Source organism: Bicyclus anynana, chromosome 2 (genome assembly GCF_947172395.1).
Source record: "Bicyclus anynana chromosome 2, ilBicAnyn1.1, whole genome shotgun sequence".
Lineage (NCBI taxonomy): Eukaryota > Metazoa > Arthropoda > Insecta > Lepidoptera > Nymphalidae > Bicyclus > Bicyclus anynana.
Window position 1 is genome coordinate 13,048,691 of NC_069084.1, and position 23,499 is coordinate 13,072,189.

At 35.2% G+C, this 23,499-nt stretch overlaps 1 protein-coding gene across 2 annotated transcripts in view; it reads left to right on the forward strand.

The window, feature by feature from the left end:
* LOC112053394 (dipeptidyl aminopeptidase-like protein 6) overlaps positions 1-23,499 on the forward strand; it is a 156,871-nt gene that overhangs the window by 6,729 nt on the left and 126,643 nt on the right. For both annotated transcript variants that reach the window (XM_052886322.1, XM_052886325.1), the window contains exon 2: positions 18,319-18,456. In XM_052886322.1, the coding sequence (XP_052742282.1) occupies positions 18,427-18,456 (30 nt within the window). In that variant the 5' untranslated portion in view covers positions 18,319-18,426. The remainder of the gene's footprint in view (positions 1-18,318; positions 18,457-23,499) is intronic.

Genomic DNA, 23,499 nt, shown 5'->3' on the forward strand with positions numbered 1-23,499 from the left:
TTGATAAAAAATACTATGCTATAGCTTTAGGGCGGTAGTCCCTGAGTGCTACACGTTTTGTTTTTTTTTGAAAAATTTTATAATCATATAATTTTTTTATACTAAGATGATAATTTATAATTAGGAAAGCTGATGTAGACATCTGTGTCATTCTCTACTTTTTCGCAAAAATACCCCTAGAAAACTACTTATTAACACCAGAAGTTTTCGGACAGCACATTCATATAATTAAACTTACCGAAATATACTTTTGTGATCCCTAGGCGCATTAATCGCATTATCGGCAATAAATTGCTTCTCCTTACTCCCGAGAGCTCGTAAATCTGCTTCGCAATAAATGAGAGTCTCTCTGCTCTTGGACTAAACAAAAACAAGCCCGTCTAGATGTAGACTTAGGTAAGTATAAGTACACAAATATTAAATGACCTTGTATTAATCACGGAATTAACAAAAGCGTTAGTTTTGACGCTATCTACGCTATGTTCTGTGATATTAATATTGTCGAATGCGACAATTTAGGTACTTTTATTTTTTAGCGGGCAATGCCGGGTGAAAGTTGATATGGTTTTTTAGTTATACATTTTTGTCTGTTATTGTTGGTAAGCTATAATGCCAAAATACTCTATAATTATTTATATAGATCATTTAGTGGCTAGACATTTTTTCAATGGGATTCGAGGCAGAAAACATATTACTGAATATAACCGATGCTTTCGATTTGGAAGGCGTAGGTTCGAATCCGATCCGGGACATGTATCGGTAACTTTTCAGTTACGAGCATTTTAAGAAATTAAATATCACGTGTCTAAAACGATGGAGAAAAAACATCGTGAGAAAACCTGATGCATACCTGTAAAATTTCTCAATACTACCTTCTATAAAGTTTGGGCCAAAGTGGACTATTAGCCACCCCTCTCATTCTGAGAGCAGACTTGTGCTCAACAGTGAACCGAACATGGATTGTTCATGATGAGAGTCAGAAAACGTTAAAGTTAAAAAAAACAGAAATCAATGCGGATGAAGTCACGTTTAACTAATATATTAAACATTAAACACTTTGGTGTTAGCAGACTAATTAGCAGCGGGAAATATTGGTATAATATATAACAAAGGAGCGAATCCTTTGTTATGTCCTGTTTAATTAAGGTATCTATATTTTAAACAATAACTAAGTAATACATAAAAAGAATAAAACATTTTTGTTAATGGATGAAACTCGAGTGAAATTAATTAGATGCTAAACAATACGCTGGGCGTATTTAAATTCATCTTAAACCTCCCTTAAGTAATACCGCAAAGCAAAAATCTGAATGATCAATACTAAAGGTTCAAGCCTTATCGACTTGACATTTTGAACACAGTCACCAAGGTTTTATTCCTGTAAACGTAGCTTCAGAACGCGAAAGAGATGGGCATATGATTTGGATGAAACGGAAAGGGATGCGAGACATGAATAATTCATAAGTTGTGATTCAATGCATAAACGTTGTCATCTCTGCTTCAAATGCTGGCATTAGGGTGTATACCTCTGAATACAAGTCTTCAGTTCAGCAAGCAGTACTTGTAAAATGTGAAGCTGTTTCTTGTATTATTTGACTAATCCCAATCGGTGTGGTTGTAACAATAAATGGATTGTTTCGGATCAGCTACATTATCGTCATCAACCCATATTCGGCTCACTGCTGAGCTCGAGTCTCCTCTCAGAATGAGAGGGGTTAGGCCAATAGCCCACCACGCTGGCCCAATGCGCATTGGCAGACTTCACACACGCAGAGAATTAAGATAATTCTCTAGTATGCAGGTTTCCTCACGATGTTTTCCTTCACCGATTTAGACACGTGATATTTAATTTCTTAAAATGCAGCTACATTATGCAGTCAACATATTTGACATTTAAAATTGCTTTGCAACAAGAGCCGATGGACGTTGGGGTCCCAAGGTACTGGAATGGCAACCCTGCACTAGAAAGCGCAGTGTTAGTGGATCCCTCACCAGATGGACTGACGACGTGAAGCAAGTCGCAGGGATTCACTGGAGCATGGCGGTTCAGGATCGTGATGTTTGGAAGTCCCTAAATTTGTGGAAACACACGATTCAAACATCACGATTTCCTACATCTGCGGATCCACACACGCAGAGAATTAAGAAAATTTTCTAGTGTGCAGGTTTCCTCATGATGCTTTTCCTTCACCGTTTTAGGCACGTGATATTTAATTTCTTAAAATGCACTTAACTGAGCAGTTGGAGGTGCATGCCCCACACACTCCGAATCAAAGGCACAGGTCATATCCACTGGGCTACCACGGCCCTATAAAACCTATTTAAGCAAGCATAATAAAACATCGCTACCTACTTACTCAGTGTTTGAAATATTTTCATTACTAACAAACTTGGCAAGTGCCTTGTAGGAAGTGCATTCCGCGTTGACCTCTATTTGTAAAGTCTGTGAAGAACAATAGCCGACCGTTTCACAAAGGTCATGTGAACTTAATTGCTTCAGAGGGAATGAACAAAATTTTTTCACACGAACCGAGGGTAGCCAGAAATAAAAGGTGACATTGTCAAAGAGCATTTTTGTGAGCCACTCGTCTTGTGTGTAGGATCGGAGGTCACAAATACATGTTTTTCTTTATTAAAAGCTTGATTTCACAATATATCTATACTAATATTATAAAGCTGAAGAGTTTGTTTGTTTGTTTAGTTGAACATGCTAATCTCAGGAACTACTGGTCTGATTTAGACTTTGTTTCAGTGTCAGATAGCCCATTTATCGAGGAAGGCTATATATTATTCCCGTATTCCTACGGGAACGGGAACCACGAGGGTGAAAACACGCGGCGTCAGCTAGTTTTAAATATTAATCTATACTCATATTATAAAGAGGTAAAGTTTGTGGTAATGTGGGGGTAATCTTTGGATCTACTGAACACATTTCTGTCAGATTAGGTATTTTGTGAATGCAATTTGTCATAATATAAATAAAAAATATTTAAAAATAAGTAATAAGTTGAGTTTTACCTCTTTACCATGTAGTTATGAGTTATTTCTAAGGCGCGTATGCCATCCTAGTAACTTTAATTTTAAGTTTTCTACTTTATTTATCACCATTATCTCATAACATTACCTGACGTTTCAAAAGTGCTTGTAAATTAAAATTAAATGAATTTCGATTGTGACTTTAATAAGTCGTAAGTAATTCTTTAACTGTCTACATTGAAATCATAAATTGCTAATTCGAGTATAACGACATTTAATTATTATTAGAAATTTGTTGTAAATTGAACGAAATACGATGACATTTAAACAAAAAATTATAATTTATTGTAATCTAAACTCTTGAAAGCTGACTTCGTTAATTTTTGTTCCCCTTGTTATTATTTTCATGTTTGTTTCACGTTGTTTTGTTATTGGCTCTGGTGATTTTATTTGATCACGAAATTGTCCAAGCACCAGTTCAGCCGGAATTAAAGTTTATGGGTGTTAAAATAGAGTTCACCTTTGTTTGCGCTTTAGCCGATGTTTGAACTTTGTTAATTAATAATTCATTTACAGGGTTCCAAATTTCTTTGTGTGACGTCAGTTATGACCTTTTGATGCTTACAATCGTTTTAGCTTTGTTGAAACGTAAAATAAAAATATACCTACCTACTTAAGTATTTGTGGTTCAGCCTAACTACTCTGTAAATACAGTATTTTATCGTGATGATTTAGATATGAACTAAAGCCTATTCTGTCTGACGCAATAAGTTAGACAGAGAGAGACTAATACGAATTCGTTTACGCTGTCAAGTTACGAGTACACTCCGCCACGAAAGAAGTCCCGGGTTTAATACCTGAACTAAAATTGACAGCGCCATATACTATATAATGACAATAAGACCCCCATTACCAAATGACATTAGCACCGCTTCTACGGGACTTGTTTCGTGGCGCGGAGTATACATCATCCTTAAGGAATAACAGAATTCGTTTTTTAATTAGCTTCGAAATATTGACGTTCAGTAACAATATTTACTAATCAAAGTCGCAGTAACTATTAGTACTTTTAATACCTACTGGTCTTAAGCACCGCAACTAAACAAAATCATTAAACCGGTGCACCTCATGAACGATTCATGGAGCAATTTTTAGCAGACTCAAAAGTGATTACAAAAATTGCACCATGAATTATTTCCGTTATAAGTATTTCTATAGCCTTGCTCGATAAATGGGATATCTAACATTGAAACAATTGTCCAAATCGGACTAGTAGTTCATGAGATTAGCGTGTTCAACTAAACAAACAAACAAACTCTTCAGCTTTATAATATTAGTATAGATATATTGTGAAATCAAGCTTTTAACAAAGAAAAAGCATGTATTTGTGACCTCCGATCCTACACACAAGACGAGTGGCTCACAAAAATGCTCTTTGACAATGTCACCTTTTATTTCTGGCTACCCTCGGTTCGTGTGAAAAAATTTTGTTCATTCCCTCTGAAGCAATTAAGTTCACATGACCTTTGTGAAACGGTCGGCTATTGTTCTTCACAGACTTTACAAATAGAGGTCAACGCGGAGTGCACTTCCTACAAGGCACTTGCCAAGTTTGTTAGTAATGAAAATATTTCAAACACACGGTAAGTAGGTAGCTATGTTTTATTATGCTTGCTTAAATAGGTTTTAAGGGCCGTGATACATACTGGGCAGTGGAAATAACCTGTGCCTTCGATTCGGAGGGTATAGGTTCTAATCCAGTCCGGTGCATGCACCTCCAACTTTTTAGTTAAGTGCATTGTAAGAAATTAAATATTACGTGCCTCAAATGGTGAAGGAAACACATCATAAGGAAACCGGCAAACTTATTTTTTTTTAATTCTCTGTATCTGCCAATCCGTACATGTAGGAAATCGTGATGTTTGAAAGTTTTCACAAATTTAGGGACTTCCAGACATCCCGATCCTGAGCCTTCTGCATCCAACGAATCCCTGCGAATCGCTTGATGTCGTCAGTCCACCTGGTGGGAGATCCACCAATACTGCGCCCCAACGGCCATCGGCTCTTGTTGCAAGGAAATTTTAAATGTCCAATATGTTTACTGCAAAATGTAGCTGATCCGAAACAATCCATTTATTGTTGCAATCACACCGAATGAGATTAGTCAAATAATACAAGAAACAGCTTCACATTTTACATTTTAGTGATTACAAAAATATGAAAACTAATGTCGAACAAAGGTTATGATTCACAACATTTGTCAGGGCAACTTTATTAACAAATCAAACTGTAACCAAAACAATACCCTAGAATGGCAGAGAATGACCTTGAGTGAAGTCACACACTTGTGAACGTTGTGTGTAGGGTTAAAGGCGTCTTTGACTGTTAACAAACACTCCCTTTTTCTTCTCAAGTCACTCTCCCCGGCTATCCCAAGTAACCCATAAAGAATTACACAACAAGAGATGTGGACGGCTTGAACGCCACGAGCACACTGAAGCCGTCCGTACCGCAAGTCGTTGCAAACGAGGCGATAACACAACTCACACTTTCTGTACATATGGATTTCGTATGTTATTACTCGTATTATGAATGTACTGAATTTAAGAGTTAGCAAATTATTATCAAAGCACTTTTTCATTTATTTACACTATACCTCATTATATTATTATTCTTTTTTCTAAAAAAGGCATTAATGCCGAAACGTACGCAAAATGGAATATTCTAAGAACTAAGGGTCTGCAAATTAAATAATGAATTAGAAACTGGATTTCACGGAAATCCCGCAGAAATTATATAGTAATAATTCATTTGGAATTATTTCACCAACAAGTGAACGTCGACACTGCGGGACGTTTACATAATTAATCACACAACACGATTACATTGCAGTGAACATTTATTATATAGGTCGAGAGTAGGCGTCCAAAAATACACAGTGAACTATTATTTTGTTACGTAATAATTTACTGAGATTATTTTTTAACCCACGACGCAAAAAGAGGGGTGTTACAAGTTTTACGTGTCTGTCTATCTGTCAGTCTGTCTGTGACACCATAGCTCCCGAACGGATGAAGCAATTTCGATTTAGTATTTTTTGTATGAAAGGTGACTATGTGCAAGTGTCCTTAGCAGTAGCGTAGGCTAAAATTTTGTAATAGATAACCCGGTCATGTCTTTTTTAGTAATGCGCGCAGGCGTTTTTATTACAGATTGTACAAATGCTTTAGTAATATTATATACCTATTTCGAGTGTATAAAATAAATTATGATTATGTATATGTCTGAGTACTTTTTTTTTACTTATGTATGGATTTTTAAAAGATAAGCCGCTAGGAATAGGTTTGTTTAAACTTTTCGCTGCTGGTCCTTAGTCATGATTGATGAAAATCGGTTGAGCCATTTAAAAGTTCCAAGGGTGAAAGTGGGGAAAAATAATCGACTGTCTGTAAATATACTCGAGTGGAGTCAGTTGACAGGTCCCCAGTTCTGTGTATGTGTAGTACGAGAGAGATACAGAACAAGTTTTCAACTTGCTTTAATTACCTCCCCAAAAATGATCGCCAGCTCTCGAACCGTAAAACATAGACTTAGTATTATCCCATAGCTGTCTTGGATTGAGTACAACTCTTGGTTACCTCAGTTCTGGTCTGTCATCTTCAAACGGCAGATTTCGATAGGCCAGGTTGTTAAACGTCAAGTGATTATAATTTAATTTACTCTCGGCCTACAAATTTATTAAATGCCGGGGTTTAATGAATGGCCTAGGAATTATTATTAGGCCTATTAGATGGCCAATCCTACCTAATGGCTGCGACATGCGACATGGAAGTTTCGTTTCGTACTTCAGTTTTGCCAACGCGCTGTCTGTCAACTGTGAACAACAATATTGTAAGCCCTCATTCGCATAAGAGCTTTTTTAATGGAAGTTAAAAATGCTCTTGTGCGAATGAGGACTAAAACATTATGTACTTACACGCTACCACTACATCCAAAGCTAAACAAACATGCAAAAGTAAACGAGTAGCATGAGTGATTTTTGTGCAAGCCGAAAGCGAAGCCGAATAATAAAACTTGGTAATATACAGGGTGATTCGGTCTTTAGTGCGGATATTTTTTTTCGTGGTTCTGTATCATTAATAGAATATAAATCTACAAACAGTTCGATACATTTTATGTAATTTTTTTTTTTAATTTATGTCTCTAAAATAACAAAATAATGTACATATTATTACTAAACAAGATATATTCAGCTTAAAAGTGATCTGGTGACGTCCTTTAGGTATCAAACGAAAATAAAATAAACGCACAATAGGGTGACCCTAAAATTCTGTTCAAAAGTAAATAACTTTAGCTAACGATAATTTTGTTATTTTTGAGTTAAAAAAAAAAAGAAAAAATACGTGATCATTAAATTTTGTTTATGTACAAAATATAAAAATATCCGCACTAAAAAAAATTTCTTCCTGTATAATTGGCGTTGGGCTTGAACTCGATTTTGTACCGGCGTGGCGTGGATTTCGGCTCTAACAAGAAAGCCTGAATTTTTGTAGCCAATGCCATGGACCTATTTAAAAATTAAATTAAAGAATATTACATAGTTACATACATGCATACAAGATACGCGCGAAAGACATAACCCTTCTTGCAGTTGGGTGAAAAAATTGCTTACCGGCATGGTAATGAACCAAACGACCTGTAGTAATGAACAGAGGGCCTGTGGCAGTTTGATACTGTAACGATCACGTTAACGTAAACGCGAATTTCTAAGGAATTGAAACAGCGCCATCTAGTGGCACTAATGCACAACTGTGTCAATTCCATATAAATTCGCGTTTACGTTAACGCGATAGTAATACTATGAGAACATTGAAAACTCCCACTAGGCACACTGCTTTGTGATAGGCTTAAGGTTTTATATTGAGTACCTAGATTACGACATGGGAATAGGTAGACAAAAAATATTTTCACGACTGTGTAATATGAGCAATAGCAATAAGTCATGTGCAGTGCAGATACCGGGCGTGTAGTGGAAACCGTTTACATAATTGATCACGCAGCTGTAGCGAACGGGCGAACGTTTCAAATGAAATAGGCTAGTTAGCATACATCGCAAATGCGGGGTGCTCACTCCAAGAGGCTTTAGGCAGTCTTCCAGTAAATATTCAACTTTAAATTGTAGCGCTCGAGTTATGTTAATCTGTTGAATACGCAAAAAACTTAATGTTATCTGTTTTAAGGGTTCCGTAGTCAATAAAAAACCCTTAAATGGCCGTTGTTCCATCTGTCCACCCGTCCGCAGTTTTAGCTCAAAGGATATTAGAACTAGGAAGCTGTACGTATCTACGTATTGTGGATGTGTTAACATAATTTTTCTCATGCTAATTATTCTTATAGTCAAGTGTCCCTAAATGCTAAATGGTTGTTTAATACATACTAATATCATCATCATCATCATCATATCAGCCGATGAATGTTCACTACAGGACATAGGCCTGTAGAGACTTCCAAACACCACGTTTCTGAGCCGCCTGCATCCACCGAATCCCTGCGACGCGCTTGATGTCATCAGTCCACCTGGTGGGGGGTCGACCAACACTGCGCCCACTAGTGCGGGGTCACCCAGGAACAGGAAGTATGCGGGGTACTTCCTGTTCCTATGGGAATGCGTGTCTATGATGTCAAAATAACTATGTTTTGTTGCTTATAGTCATTTAAACCATACACCTAATGAAGCAAAAATATTTTTGTCCGTTTGTCTGGATAACAGGCTAATATCACAAAATTACGATTGCGTTTTATTAGTTTTAGTTATCTGTTTATGAATAAAATTATAGCTATTTCACAACTGTTTAATATATTCCTATGAATAATTCATTCTTTCTTTTGAATAATTCAGTTAAATTTCATAATAATTATTCATTGTAAATGTTATCACTAAAATCAATATAATCCAATGTTAGAACGTTGCGACATACGAATAATAATGTCATCAAGGCGCGTTTATTTATTTGCTCCTAATTTAATCAAAATTAAATAAAATGTTTTGCACTTCTCAATTTCTATAGGTACAATTTTCTTAAAAAGTAAATAATTCTGCCTTTTCTGTTGTAATATATACAATTTGCGCCATTTATCTCGGCAAACGTTGAAGTTTTTAAAAGTTGGCCGCGCTGCCTTCGCTTTATTAAATTAAACCGACCGGCCGACTTTTAATGATCGTTGGACTATTGCTCGCTTTGTATTTTATATATAATAATCTTAAATCTATTATAAAAACATGGCACTAAACTTATCCCTGAAATTTGAATGTACAAAACTGTCAGACACACTGTTAGATTATTGTATAACTCAAATGAATTACTAGGCTCTTTGTCAGAGAGTTCGTTAGAGTCTGTACTGCCTTGCTTATTTCTCCAAACAGCATAGCATGAATTCGCTGGTAATTGAATTTTTTACATGTTAAATTTTAAAGTTCTTTTCGTTCGTTTGTAGAAGACAATGGCTTTGTTACTTAATTTCATTTCACAACGTCTGCTTGCCTTGTCAATCATAATTTCAATTATTATGTATTAAAAGAAGCAAGAAACGACTTAAGTTTGTTTGTGGAAGTTGATACTGTGGTAAAAGGGATAGTCGTGATATTTGATCTTAGTGTGATGTAACGGGTAGCAGCGACAATGATTATTTTGTGGCAGAGGAAAATAGGCCAACACTGATACTTCCCCGCTACAATGACATACATAATGAATGTTAATACCACCTGTAATCGAGGAACTTATAACATTTGATCAGCCTCTGCATTCTGTAAAGTTACAGCGATGTGACATCGCTAAGTTCAATGGCAACTTCGGTGTTATTACATTTTATTTCTGGCATCCCATAGAAATAAAGTTCAAATTCTAGTAAAACTTGTTATATGTGAATATTACATCGACGAGTATAGAATAGGCGGAAACAAGTGTCCTGCTCTAAATTAGCTTGATGCTAGATATTATTAAATAAATGAAACCTCTGTAGCTTTCTTTTGCTTGTGTGTGATACTTTGGTATATTTGAGGTGATGGTTGTGCTACTTGACATCATAGGCCTGCTAGTAATGAAAGAATAAAGTTTGAAACATGCAAAATACAGTTTTACAAAATACTGAAGCAAGCTTTATTCAAGGCGTGTCAACGTTAAACGTAGACTATTTACATAATTGATCAAGATTTATTGTACTTGCAGCAGCAGTAATTTACGTAGACTGGGAACGGTACCTCGATAACAATATACTTCGTCGTCTCATGTAATAAAACAATTTGATTTATAGGGCAATATTTTATTAAATCTTTATTAAAGTCATATAAAATTTAGATTAATGAACGAACTACTGTTACGAGAAAATGTTATTTATTGCAGTGTCACGAAGATAAAAGACAATGAATAAATTTCATGTTAATGTAAAACGTTTTGCTGAGCCTAACAATAAAGCCCACATGACGATAATCTGGTTAAAGCCGAAAAAGAAAAAGTATCAAAATACTTGGATCTTGCTCACGAGATTACCGCCATGTGGAATGTTGAGTCAACTGTTATTGTTCCGATAGTTGTTTCAGTCATTGGTCTTATACCGAGTCTCCTCTCAGAATGAGAGGGGTTAAGCCAATAGTCAACCGCTCTGGCCCAATGCGGATTGGCAGACTTCACACACCTAGATAATTAAGAAAATTCTCAGGTATGCAGGTTTCCTCATGATGTTCTCCTTCACCGTTTGAGACACGTGATATTTAATTTCTTAAAATGCACGTAATTGAAAAGTTAGATAGTACGAGTCTAGTTTGGCTTTTCTCCAATAGATAGAGTTTTTATGAGGAAGGTCATTATTTGTCAAGATTTTGTGTAAATTGATAATAACGATAATTGTGCTGAATGTTGGTAATATCGGAAAAAATCAAAACTCAGGCCTTTCATCGAAAACGTTGCCTAATTCCATGGAAGTATAACAAAAACAAAAAAATACCTCCTTTCGATCGATAAAAAACTACCTGTTTGTCTGAGCTAATCTTTGAAATGACTGGGCTAATTTTAATAGCACTTTCACTAGAAGTTATAGGAGGTTTAAGCTACGAGTACATATAAGTTATATCCTGGGAAAACCTATGGTTCCCACGGGATTTGTGATAAACTTAAATTCACGCGGATGAAGCTTGTCTGCTAATATTCTATACATATAGCAATAGCATTGATTTTAGCCATCAAATCATGCTCAGTGCCTATTCAAAACCCAGTACACAAGTTTAGTGCCCTCAAAAGTCCATAACTGGCGTACAACATGGAAACTTTGCCTCGTAACTGCGGCGCGCAAAGTTTGCACTGTACTTTATACACTAACTAGGCTCTGATACGAGCACCACGGCAGTGAAGGAGACTTTTGAAAAGGTCAATTTAAAAGACAACCTTGGTTTTTACCCGACTGGAAGAAGGGTAATTTATGTAATAATCTTTATTACCCCATATCTACTAAGCCGCTGAACGGCTATCCGTTCAGCGTCTAGGCAAATATAGATTGGCTCAGTTTCTAAAAAATCGTTAGATTCGTCTTAATAACCTAAGTGTTATTTGATAGGTGAAGTTATAAAAAAAACAAAACCACTGTTGTCTTATTGCTTTTTACATATCAAGCGTCGCATCAATAATTTTCAAAATTATCAAGAAAAATGGCGTCTTGTGTTTTTAATGGTAATTATTGATTATTATTTTAATTTAAGTAATTGTTGTTAGTGTTAAATTTTGAAATACAACATTTAATTAATACTAACTGATAAATTAAATATAGGTAAATAAAAATGTCATCCGGTGCCTATCGACAGACAACCCTTCGTAAATATGATAGAGTATGTAGGTAGTAGATTTGCCTGTGGACATTGTAATTTTCGATAACAATGAGCTTTATTTACGGTATACGTAAAATGAGGTTGTTATTGATTTGATGTTGATTATATTAGTTGATATATGTCAAAGTTAAAGTTAGTGAATTGGCCAACAGGTTTTTTTATACATAATCTACTAATCTTGTGGGAATAATACGCCAGCATAGGCACAATCGTAAGACATCAATTCTCTGAGACTTATTTCCATTAATTTTGTACAACAATTTCATCAATATTCTGCAAAATTGTTCAGCAAATAACGTTCAAAGAAATGGAAATTGGAAATAAAGTCTTATTTAAATAAAAGTATCAGTGTTTCATTATTGTCAAATTGTGCCGCTATTATAGACTAAGTGCCCGTGTTAGCCAGATATTCCTCAATTTATGAAGGCTTAAAGTTTGATAGCCTATACTTCAACTATAGGTTATTACGGTAGCCAAAAAAGTTTGGACTGGACTGGACTTTAGATGGTAGCATGTTTCCAAAGTTCAGACTCACATTCGGCCAAGAATGAGGCATATTTTTTTTATTTTTTCTTTAGAATAATACGAGAACAAAAGTTCTACTTTAAGAGCCTCTAGCGAAGGGTTTCCCACGAAATTAAGGGTCTCAGGACTTGAGACATTCCTAATGAAATTCTGTTAAAAATTATAAGTCATAATGTACAGAAAGTCAAAGGAAATTATCAAAAAATTACGTTTTAACTTAAAGAATTGAGGATCTGGATCACTTGAAACCTTGAAAAAATACCTTCTAAAGTTACTACGGTTTAAACACAAAAAAATAAATTGTCTACCGTATTTAAGTATGGCATAAGCAAATATGGTATGGCTGACTTTGTTGAGGGTTCTTCTAGGATCAAAGCGCCCATTTGGAGCCCTCGTTACTTTAAATTTAAGTTTTCGACTAATTAATATTACCGTTATCTGATAATTTGTACACCTGGCGATACAATATAAAATACTTAATAATATAATATACCTGACGTTTCAAAAGTGCTTGTACAAAGCCGAAAAAAATTAAATAAATGAATCTTGATTTGATTTAATCGTGACCTGACTACTGTCTTCAGAATTTATAAAAAGAGGTAGATAGGTCTGGCAAACGCAGGCTCCTTTTCCATTATACAGAGTAGAGGCAACGCTTTTGTCATAAGATCTTTTACATTTTGTTAATTGTAACCAACGAAAAATAAATTGCTGTCTGTGGTTTACTCATTTTGCAAACAATTCCTGTTTTTTACAGTGACGTGAAACTTGATGAGAAATTGTAACTTCTTCGTTGTTCCACATAAGTTAATGACCTTTTGGATGATTGAGGAGACTACTAATATTGTTGTTACGTACAGGGTGCCCTGTAAAAAGTACGACATACTTTGCAGGGTGATAGCTGACATCAAGGCCTAGTAAAATAACGAAATATATGTTATTCGAAATTTAAGGGTTTTAAGATAAATTCATTCATTTTCATAATACAAAAAGCCCTCAAAAAGCTATTACCAATAGAACAAAAAAATCGTTTAACATAAACAAAATTAATTAGGCGCGTCTTTTGGAAAAAAATATCTTGTAGTGAAAAAAATAAATTTTCATTAGTTGCAACAAGTATTCAAAAATAATTATCAAGTATAAAATCAACGCTTAGGTAATTTTTCAGTACATGGTACGAGTAACTTGCTTTGAAGGATTTTTGTATATTGAAGAAAATTTAATTTATTTTAAAAACTGTTAAATTTCGGCTATCACCCTGTAAAGTATGTTGTACTATATACGGGACACCTTGTATATACATATAACTATCCCCAGTTAATATAGTCGCTTAAGTTTAATATGAAATTCCTCAAGACTTTATTGGCTTAGTATATGGAGTGATATATCTAATCGACGATCTGACATCGACCTCGCTTCCGGACGGGCTGAACTATTAGAACTAAGTTTGCAAAGTCTGTCGAATAAATTGGTTGATCATATTATTATTGAAAATCTGTGTAATGATATAAGATTACCCCTGTAAGCATATTATTAAAATTTCATTTAATAACTAGATAATTAGATGCTCATTTCTGTAAAATGACGTAAATTCAAAATCTAAAACTCGACTATTGAAAAAGAACGCTGTAAGTACGCAAAATTATAATACTAGTAAATAAAAACAAACAAACAAACTATACAATTTTTACTGTCTAGTAAACAAACAACTTACACATGGGTCAAAATATATTTTATTTTCCCTTATACTTATACTTTATATTCCAATGACATCCAATTTTTTTGGTAAAGAATATATTAGCCACGAACAATTTTACCGCTTAAGACAGAGGCCTCTGTTATGAGTGAGTATGACAACAGTCCAAGGAGGAGGGCTCAAATCCCAGTCCTCTCGGATTTCAGTTAAGCTCACCTGTGGAGCAAGTGACGCTTAGCTAAAGCTGACGATCTCTTGCGTAGGTATAGCTCTCGTATAAATTTGTTGACTGAAATTTTCTGGACTGAAATATTTTTTGTATGATATTGTATTAAGTCAGTGATAGCCCAGTGGATATGACCTCTGCCTTCGGTTCCGGAGGGCCTAGGTTCTAATCCGGTCCGGGGCATGCATCTCAAACTCTTCAGTTACTTCCAATAATTTACTTCGAAATTCAAAAGTTTTCCAATAATTTACTTAAAGAGTTGTTCGATACCTATTATTTCAATAAATTCCTATGTAATACTAGCCTAATTTTTCACAAAACCCGTGGGAACCATGGATTTTTCTAGTATAAAAAGTAGCTTATATGTTTCTTAATAACCTGATCTATATCCCACTGAAAGTTCCATTAAAATCACTAAAGCCGTTCCGGCGATTAGTCTGGATAAACAGACAGACATACAAACATTTTTATCACGTAAATAACTAGAAGCCTTTGAGAAAACACAACTATTTTTAAATCACAGACAGACATACACTTAAATTTTATTTATATATGTACTGATTAAGTCCTCTAAAGATAGCTGAGTAAATAGATATGCAACTATTCCATTTCCCTTATCATCAAACAACTTGGCAGCGACCTGACTTCCGAAGTGAGCATAGTTAGAGCTAAGTTAGCAAACTCAGCTTTCTACATTTTCGGTATAAAACCGGAATACTGTAGCACAGATTTGATCAAATTCGGGTTGAACCACGTAATGTAATTTTATACTATTCAGTTATAAAGTATAGAAAGAAAGCATCTTTTTATTATTTGATTTTATTTAGAGACTGTAGAAATTAAACACTAACTAGTATTTTAATTTTCGTTAATAACTTATATTGAATTGCTAAGACCAGGACAACATATCCCTCAAGCATGTATATTATTTTTTTTCATATTCAGGCCCACAATAAAAAATATTTTGAGTTTTCATAAAATAATTTCTCAGTAAGTTCAAAAGTCGATGGTATTGAACGGTCCGAATTTGTACACCCCTGTGTAGCCTGGTCCAGCTCCTTTTCACAACTTAGCTACTTTGTTTAAAATAAAGAGCGCGTTTTATGTATGTGGTAATTGAAGCTAATTATCCTTTCTTTACCGCTTAAATGGCAAACAAACGAGCATGCGTGAGACATTTAACGTTAAGTGGTTACCGTTGCCCAGTCCTTTGTAGCACTAGCCAATACCAGCGAATCAAGAGTTTTGTTGAAGCAGCAGAAAGTAACTTCCATCCTACAGAAATTAAACATACGGGTGTCAAGGAATATCTATGGATCAGGCTCTTTAAAAATGATAGATTCTCAATTCTCTCATAAAAAGTCAAAGTTTTTTGAACTTTATTATAGTGACTTATATTCTGACGCAGAAAATTCAGCGTTCGTTGCCAATTCGTTTTGTGATAAAAGTAGTAGTTGTCGGAATTTTTAAAATTGGAAAAGTATATTTGTAAAAGTAGAATTTATATTGGTAAAAAGTTTAGGTTATGATTTATTTTTGATAGATTTTTGTAGTTTTGTTCAAAGAAGTAGTTTCGCAGTTTTGGAGCGCCGCGTGGCACAGTAGGTAGTGCTCGCTTTCTGCATCCACGACTCCCACTACTGGAAAATCTTATTACCCTTATCACAGGCTATACGCTAACTTTGGGGCTCAGTAGTAATATTGTGTGCATAGTTTAAGTACAATATTTCTTTTATATATTTATTTAAAGTTGCATAATTTAAAGTCTAGCCGCTACCCTCTAGACATTTTCAAACATAATCAAAAATTTTGGTAGATACCAACCTACTTTCATGTTATTAAAATTCTCTCTTCAAGCGGCTTAGCGCATCTCCTACAGACTTTTAATTAAGGTTTATATGAGGGTGGCATTAATATTAGTCTTGGGGGTTGTATGCCGAAATATAATGTTAAGTTCAAATTATAATATTTTGTTATAGAGACTTTAATTAAATTAAAAATACATATTTAACCTAATTAAAATTTATTTACTTGTCAAAATTACGCAATAAAACATTGTATTTCACTCTATCACCATAGATGAGTCGCTTTGTAGCTGTATTCGAACTCGACTAGCGTTAATGATATTTCAGAAAAGCCACCGATCTCGATGTTGATGATTATGATGTTGGTTTTTCGTGAAAAAAATAACATACCAAATGTTTTTGAACCATGCTACGAAGTTGCAGCCCGCACTAGCAGAATCGGTTGACTTTATATCCAAAATAACTGAGTTACCACATAACCTAGACATCTAGACATCACTGAAAAGAAAGACTTTTATATAGCAATATCAGATGTTTTAAAAACGGTGACGGAAAATTATCGTGAGGAAACCTGCATGACTGAGAATTTTCTCAATTCTCTAGGTTTGTGAATCCGCATTTGGCCAGCGTGGTGGACTAACCCTCTCATTATGAGAGTAGACTCGTGCTCAACAGTGAGCCGAATATGGGTTGTCAATGTTGATGATGATCAGATGTCAATGTTAATGACCGGAAACGACAACTTTACGTACTCTACGAGGCACGGCGTTTAACACCACCAGCGTCCAACTCTGAACTCAGAAGTTTATTATTGGATTAAAGAGAAGGTCAGTATTTCATAGCCCGATCCAATAATATAACCCAGGAGGACCTATTGATGGGAAGCCACATAGGCTTAATACTCGAACTAACGAGTCAATTTATCAAAATCAACCCTGAAATCTTGCTCTTCGTATATATACAGTCTCCGTTTCGACGTGGGCAAAAATAACATACCCTTAGGTTGCAAAATTTTGGCAATCAATCATCCCTCGAATAAATGAAAAATGCCAAAAAGGGTTTAACACGTACTGCTTCTAACTACAGGGAGCGTAGGGACGTACAACAATGGTCTCATTAACAGAAGGCGCTGGCTGCTGTCCGTTTGATAAATGAGACAACTTTATTTTTATTTCATTTTCGACTAGCTGACACCCCGTGGTTTCACCTGCGTTAAATTTAGGGGATACTGTAGCTACCAAACAGTGAAAGATTTTTCCAAATCGGTTCAGTAGTTTCGGAACCTATTCAATGCAAACAAACAAACATTTGACGGCCTCCGTGGCGCAGTGATCTGCGCGGTGGATTTACAAAACGGAGGTCCTGGGTTCGATCCCCGGCTGGGCAGATTGAGATTTTCTTAATTTGTCCAGGTCTGGCTGGTGGGAGGCTTCGGTCGTGGCTAGTTACTACCCTACCGGTAAAGACGTACCGTCAAGCGATTTAGCGTTCCGGTACCATGCTGTGTAGAAACCGAAAAGGGGTGTGGATTTTAATCTTTCTTCTAAGATGGAAGCGGGCTAACTTAGCTTCCATCTTAGACTGCATCATCACTTACCATCAGGTGAGATTGTAGTCAAGGGCTAACTTGTAAAGAATAATAAAAAAAAATATTTTCGACTAGCGGACACTCCATGGTTGCACCTGCGTTGTGTCTGTTCCCGTAAGAATAAGATCATAAAATTTATCTTGTAGCATTAGGGGATAGTGTAGCTTCCAAACAGTGAAAGATTTTTTCAAATCGGTTCAGTAGTTTCGGAGCCTATTCAATGCAAACAAACAAACAATCAAATCATTCCTCTTTATAATATTAGTATCACACAGGGCACACTGCAGTTTCACCGTCATGATTCTCTATCCCGTAAAAATATTAAGATTAAACATAGCCCATGTTACCCGCGGGTAATGTACCTTTCTACTGGTGAAAGATTTTTTAAAATCGGTTTGGCTGTTACGGACATACATTTCGACAAATAAAAGTGGAGTGACGATATCACGTGAGTCTCAGGGATTCACTGGATGTAGGCTCAGAATCGTGATGTTTGGAAGACCCTACCAAAGGCCTATATCCTGCATTGAACGTCCATCGGCTGATATAATAATGACGATGATGCAATAGTCTACGGAAGTTCATTATAATTATTATTAATGACACTTTATTTATTAATTGTTACAGGATTATGAACGGAACAAATGAAGAAAGTGAAACAAATGTCGATCAGTGTTCTATTGACGTGATTGAGTAACTAAGTGCAGACGAAACCGAGTGCTGTGATCAGTTAAGATGGCGGATAACGTCGCTTTTGATGATGAGGTAAGATTTACAACTTAAATATAATGATGATGATGATAAAATCAACATTTGTACCGCAAGTTTGAAGAAAATATACAATATCTACATAATTATGTCTCTTTGATGGGAACTTTGATAGGGCTGGCCGTATACACTCGTTTTCCGTATTTGTTTTCCGTGTTCGGAAGACCAAATTCGGAACAAATTTTGCGCGTACGTAACGAATGCAAGCCCTTGCGACAATCGGTCTGCAGTAGTCTTACGGAATTTCAAATCGAAAATACGCATTAGGAAAACGAGTGTATGCGGTCGGCCTAAGAGTATATACAACACAGAACATAAAGCACTCACAGCACAAAGTCTACCAATCCGCATTGGGTCAGCATGGTGAACTATGTTAGCCTAACCCATCTCATCCTGATAGGATACTCGTGTTCAAAATAAAAAAATAAATAAATAAAGCCTTTATTTCCAATAATATAAAAGTAATTGCAAAACATTATACATAATAAATTTACTATTAATTTTTAAACATGTCAATTTCAATTTGTACATTATAAGTTTGATAATTATTTTAAACATGTCAATTTCAATTTTAAATGTTAATAAATATTTTATGTCAGAAAAATTCTTCGTCATTGTTAATATTATGTCAGTTCTTTATGTCAGTTAAATTATTGGAACGCCCATTTTTGGGCATAGGCCTCCTCCATCCTTCTCCATGTATCTCTATCTCTCGCCAACCTTGTCCAAGTGGTCCCCGCTGTGTCTACGATGTCGTCGCGCCAGCGTCGTCGCGGCCGGCCTCTCGACCGGCGCTCGTCACGTGGGTACCAGTGCAATACCTTTTCTGTCCACCGCCCGTCCGTTGTCCTTGTTATGTGTCCAGCCCAGCGCCATTTTAGGAGACATGCTAGTTTGGCCGCGTCTATAACTTTTGTCCTGTTCCTTATTATTTTATTTTTTATTTTATGTTTTATTTTTAGGCCTAGCATGCTCCTTTCCATGGCTCTTTGGGAAACCTGTATTTTATGAATTATTTCTTTAGTGATCGGCCACGTTTGGCAGCCGTATAAAAGAGTTGGTGTTACTACAGAGTCCATTGCCTGTTTCTTCAATTTAACATCCATATTTGATTTAAATATATGTTTTAAGGACCAGTATGCAGCCCAGGCTTTTTTGATCCGCCTATCGACTTCATCGACATAATGTCCATTGAAGGATATGTTCTGACCTAGATATACATACTCATCCACATATTTAATCTCGTTTTCCTGCACTGAAACTTTATATCGGTCACTGTTTGTCATCACGCAAGTTTTCTCTAAATTCATTTGTAAGCCACACTCTCGGCTGCGGGAATCTAAGGTATTAATCATATGTACAAGCTGATCGTGACTTCTTGCCAGTAAAACTATGTCGTCGGCGAAGCGAAGATTACTTAAACATTCTCCATTTATACTTAATCCTAAACCGGTCCATTTTAACTTTCTGAAGATGTATTCTAGGAGAGCCGTGAAAAGGTTAGGCGAGATTGGGTCCCCTTGTCTTACTCCTCGCTTTACTTCAAAAGGTCTCCCTCTCTTTTCAAGTTTTACTATTGCTTTACTCTTCGTGTATATTTCTTTAAGGATATTTATGTATTTTTCAGCAATGTTTTGACTCCTCAAAGCACTCCACAAGGATTCATAAAAAATGGAATCGAAAGCTTTGGAGTAATCAATAAATGCTAAGTACATAGTTTTCCCGTACTCTACATATTTTTCCATGATTTGACGAAGAGTAAAAATATGGTCCAAGGTAGAGTAATTTCTTCGAAAACCTGCTTGTTCTCGGGGTTGGTGGATCTCAAACTCTCCCTTTAGCCTATAGAGTATTATATTTGTAAATAACTTATATAACCCTTGTAATAAGCTAATGGGGCGATAGTTATTAATTTCCTGGGGGTCTCCCTTTTTATAAAGTAAGGTTATGATTGAGGTTTCCCATTGTTCTGGTATTTTTTCTTGTTCTAAGATGTTATTAAATAGTTCGGTTAATATAGGAGTCAGTGGTTCGGAAATTGCTTTGATAGTGTCGTTTGTTACGTTGTCCTCTCCTGGGCTTTTCATACACTTCAAAGAATTGATTCCGCGCCGGATTTCACTTTCGAGAAATACAGGGATCTCAACTATATTCTTATCTCTTATTGGTGAGTTATTTACAATTTCGACTGGCGTTTTGTACAAATTTTGATAAAACTCGGTAGCTACTTTAATAATGGTGTTTCTGTTTGTAGTAGTGGTGCCGGATGAGTTTCTCAAAGTTGGTATCCACTCTTTCGTGTTATTTAAACGTTTATTTCCGCGTTTTACAGATCTCTTTTTGCTCAATTCCTCTTCAAATATCTTTAATTTGTAGTGTTCTTTGTTAGTTTTTAAGGATTTCCTAATTTTTTTATAAAGATATTTTAAACGACTTCTTTCAGAGTCTGTTTTAAATAATTTTCCTTTGAGTTCTGTTCTTTCTGAAATTAATTTTCTTACTTTATCTGTCACGTAGTATTGAATTCGATTTTCCGTTTTTCTATCCGGCAATGTATTAATGCTTTCACGGATTGTATTTATTAGATTTGTATAAGTTTTTTGTATGTCATTTGTAGATTCTAGTGTTTTTGATAGTTCTGTGAAGGCATTTTTTACGTGTTCGCATTCAATTGGCTGATAACCTGACTGATGTTTTCCAAAAATTCTTCTGTGCTTGCGATGTTTTTCTGTAACGGCAAGAGTAGCTCTGACTAATCTGTGGTCAGTTGGGTGTGAGGTGTTAATTACTTCCATGTTACGGATGCAGGATATATCATTACTTTTGGTAATAAAGAAATCTATTTCATTAAATGTACGACCATCAGGCGATTTCCACGTCCATCTTTGTTTTGGTTTCTTTTTTTAAAGTGGCTATTCATTATGTAAAGTTGGTTTTCAAAACAAAAATTAATAAGTCTTGATCCTCTCTTATTTCGATTTCCATATCCCCATGGGCCCATAACAGTGTTATCCTCTGAGTTGGCATACCCGATCTTGGCATTGAAGTCTCCTATTAAGTATGTTTTCGATAGAGTATTTTCGAGGGCCAATTCAATGTTGTTGTAGAGACACTCTAGTTCTTCTTCAGATGAATTTTCAGTTGGCGAGTAGATTTGTATGATACTCATTGAGATGCTTTCTATGTGTATGTCCAATCTAGCGACTCTATCAGAAATTGCCATAAAGTCAATTATGTTATTTTTAAACTCGTGTTCAACAGTTTTATAATATAACATGTGCTGTACTATATAATATAACAATATGCTGTTGGTGATGAAATAAATGTGTTTTGAATAAATTACACCAGGAAAAGGCATTTGCTTGTAGACAGACATATCTTCAATTAAGTCGAGTTTAAATAAGAAAAGAGCTTAATTACTCCGTCGTTATAAAAGCACCTGCTCTTGGCAACGCTCCGAATACAATTTCTTGGTGGCTGAATTTACAATTTGTGTTTCCTGAACCAGTTGCATGCACACTCCGTGTGAACTCAACTGCGAAGTAAAAGTGAACAACTTTTTAGAACAACTTTCTTATAATAACAAAGAACAATAGAAGAGAACAAAAACAGAAGTGAACGACTAAATTTTATAGCAAAAGGAAGTAACTTTATTCGTATCTTCGCTAAATTTTATCTGAAAAATGAGAAATAATGTGTACTTATTAGGAAATTCACGCAGCTTCTGTGAAGTTCTTTTATTTTCGGGATAAAAAGCAGCCTTTATAATATTAGCGTAATGTCATATTTATACTCGTATGTCGATACTATCCTTAACTACTTAACTTCGAGTAATATCGATTCGATACGCCATACCGGAGGAGGTCAAGTTATTCTAATGATTTAAACAAAATCAAAAACAAAATGAAAGAAAGTAAAACTTAAAAATTAGTTGTTGTTTGTTGTGTGTGTATGTTGAATTTAGTAGCTCAATATTTTTGCAATCAAAGTTAGTTAGGCGATAAGTAGGTGCCAGATATCTCATTAAAGATCGATTTTTTCATATAATTTCTTGAACCATACGAGTATTTATAACACATTTTCTCGTGAAGTATCTCTTATTTCATCAATTTCAATATTGTAATGTATCTCATTACCCATATGTGCCGTAATGTAAAGTAAAATGCACATGATACGTAAAAAAAACCTTTATCATCCGTCTAAAATTTAACGGTACTTTTTAAATCTTAGTAAAAAGTTTTTATGTCAGAAAAGAGTTCAACATTTTAACGATAAACATTTAATTATTTCATTTAAATAATTTTGACAATCAATGACAACCACTTATCTGTAACAGAGACAAAAAAATATTAATTTACTTTATGAGTGTGTTTTTGGTGCATTTGCCTAAAAAAAACGCTGTTGCTCGCTATCTGTGCAAAAATGACAAGCGTGTCAAAAAGTCATCTGGAAAACAGGCAAAGATGCAAATTAATTTTCAGAAAGTGTGTTTAAAGTGTGTTTCCTCGCAAATGTGTTATAAAATGTCGTATGACATACGTGCGCTTTGATAATTACAGCCTCCGTTTCCTTATTATAGCTCTCGCCTGCAGCTCGAGCGTGCAATATCGCCTCGGCTGTAATTTTCAACTTACCGCAGTTATATCCTAATGTACTATTGTAACTCACCCAATCATAACAAACGCATATCGTGTCAATAATTTGACCCAGTTCGATGATGCGAATACCATATCTAATGGCAATATGGACCAGTTAAGCACATTACGCTTTGCGTCGATCTCCGTTAATGTACTTGATGCAAACTATTATTACGTATCTATCTTTATTAAAACAAATAAATTTAAAATAAAAGCGCAGACTTAACCGAGAGCTAGAAATTAATAAAAGAAGCATAATAGGCAACACAGTCGGTAACAAAAAAAAAATATACAAATTATGCTATTTTATCGACATTCCGGTACGCATCATCGTAATCACTTTATAATTATTTTTAATCAGTACGTAACTACGTTACTCTTGGTAAAGTTTACAAGTACCAAA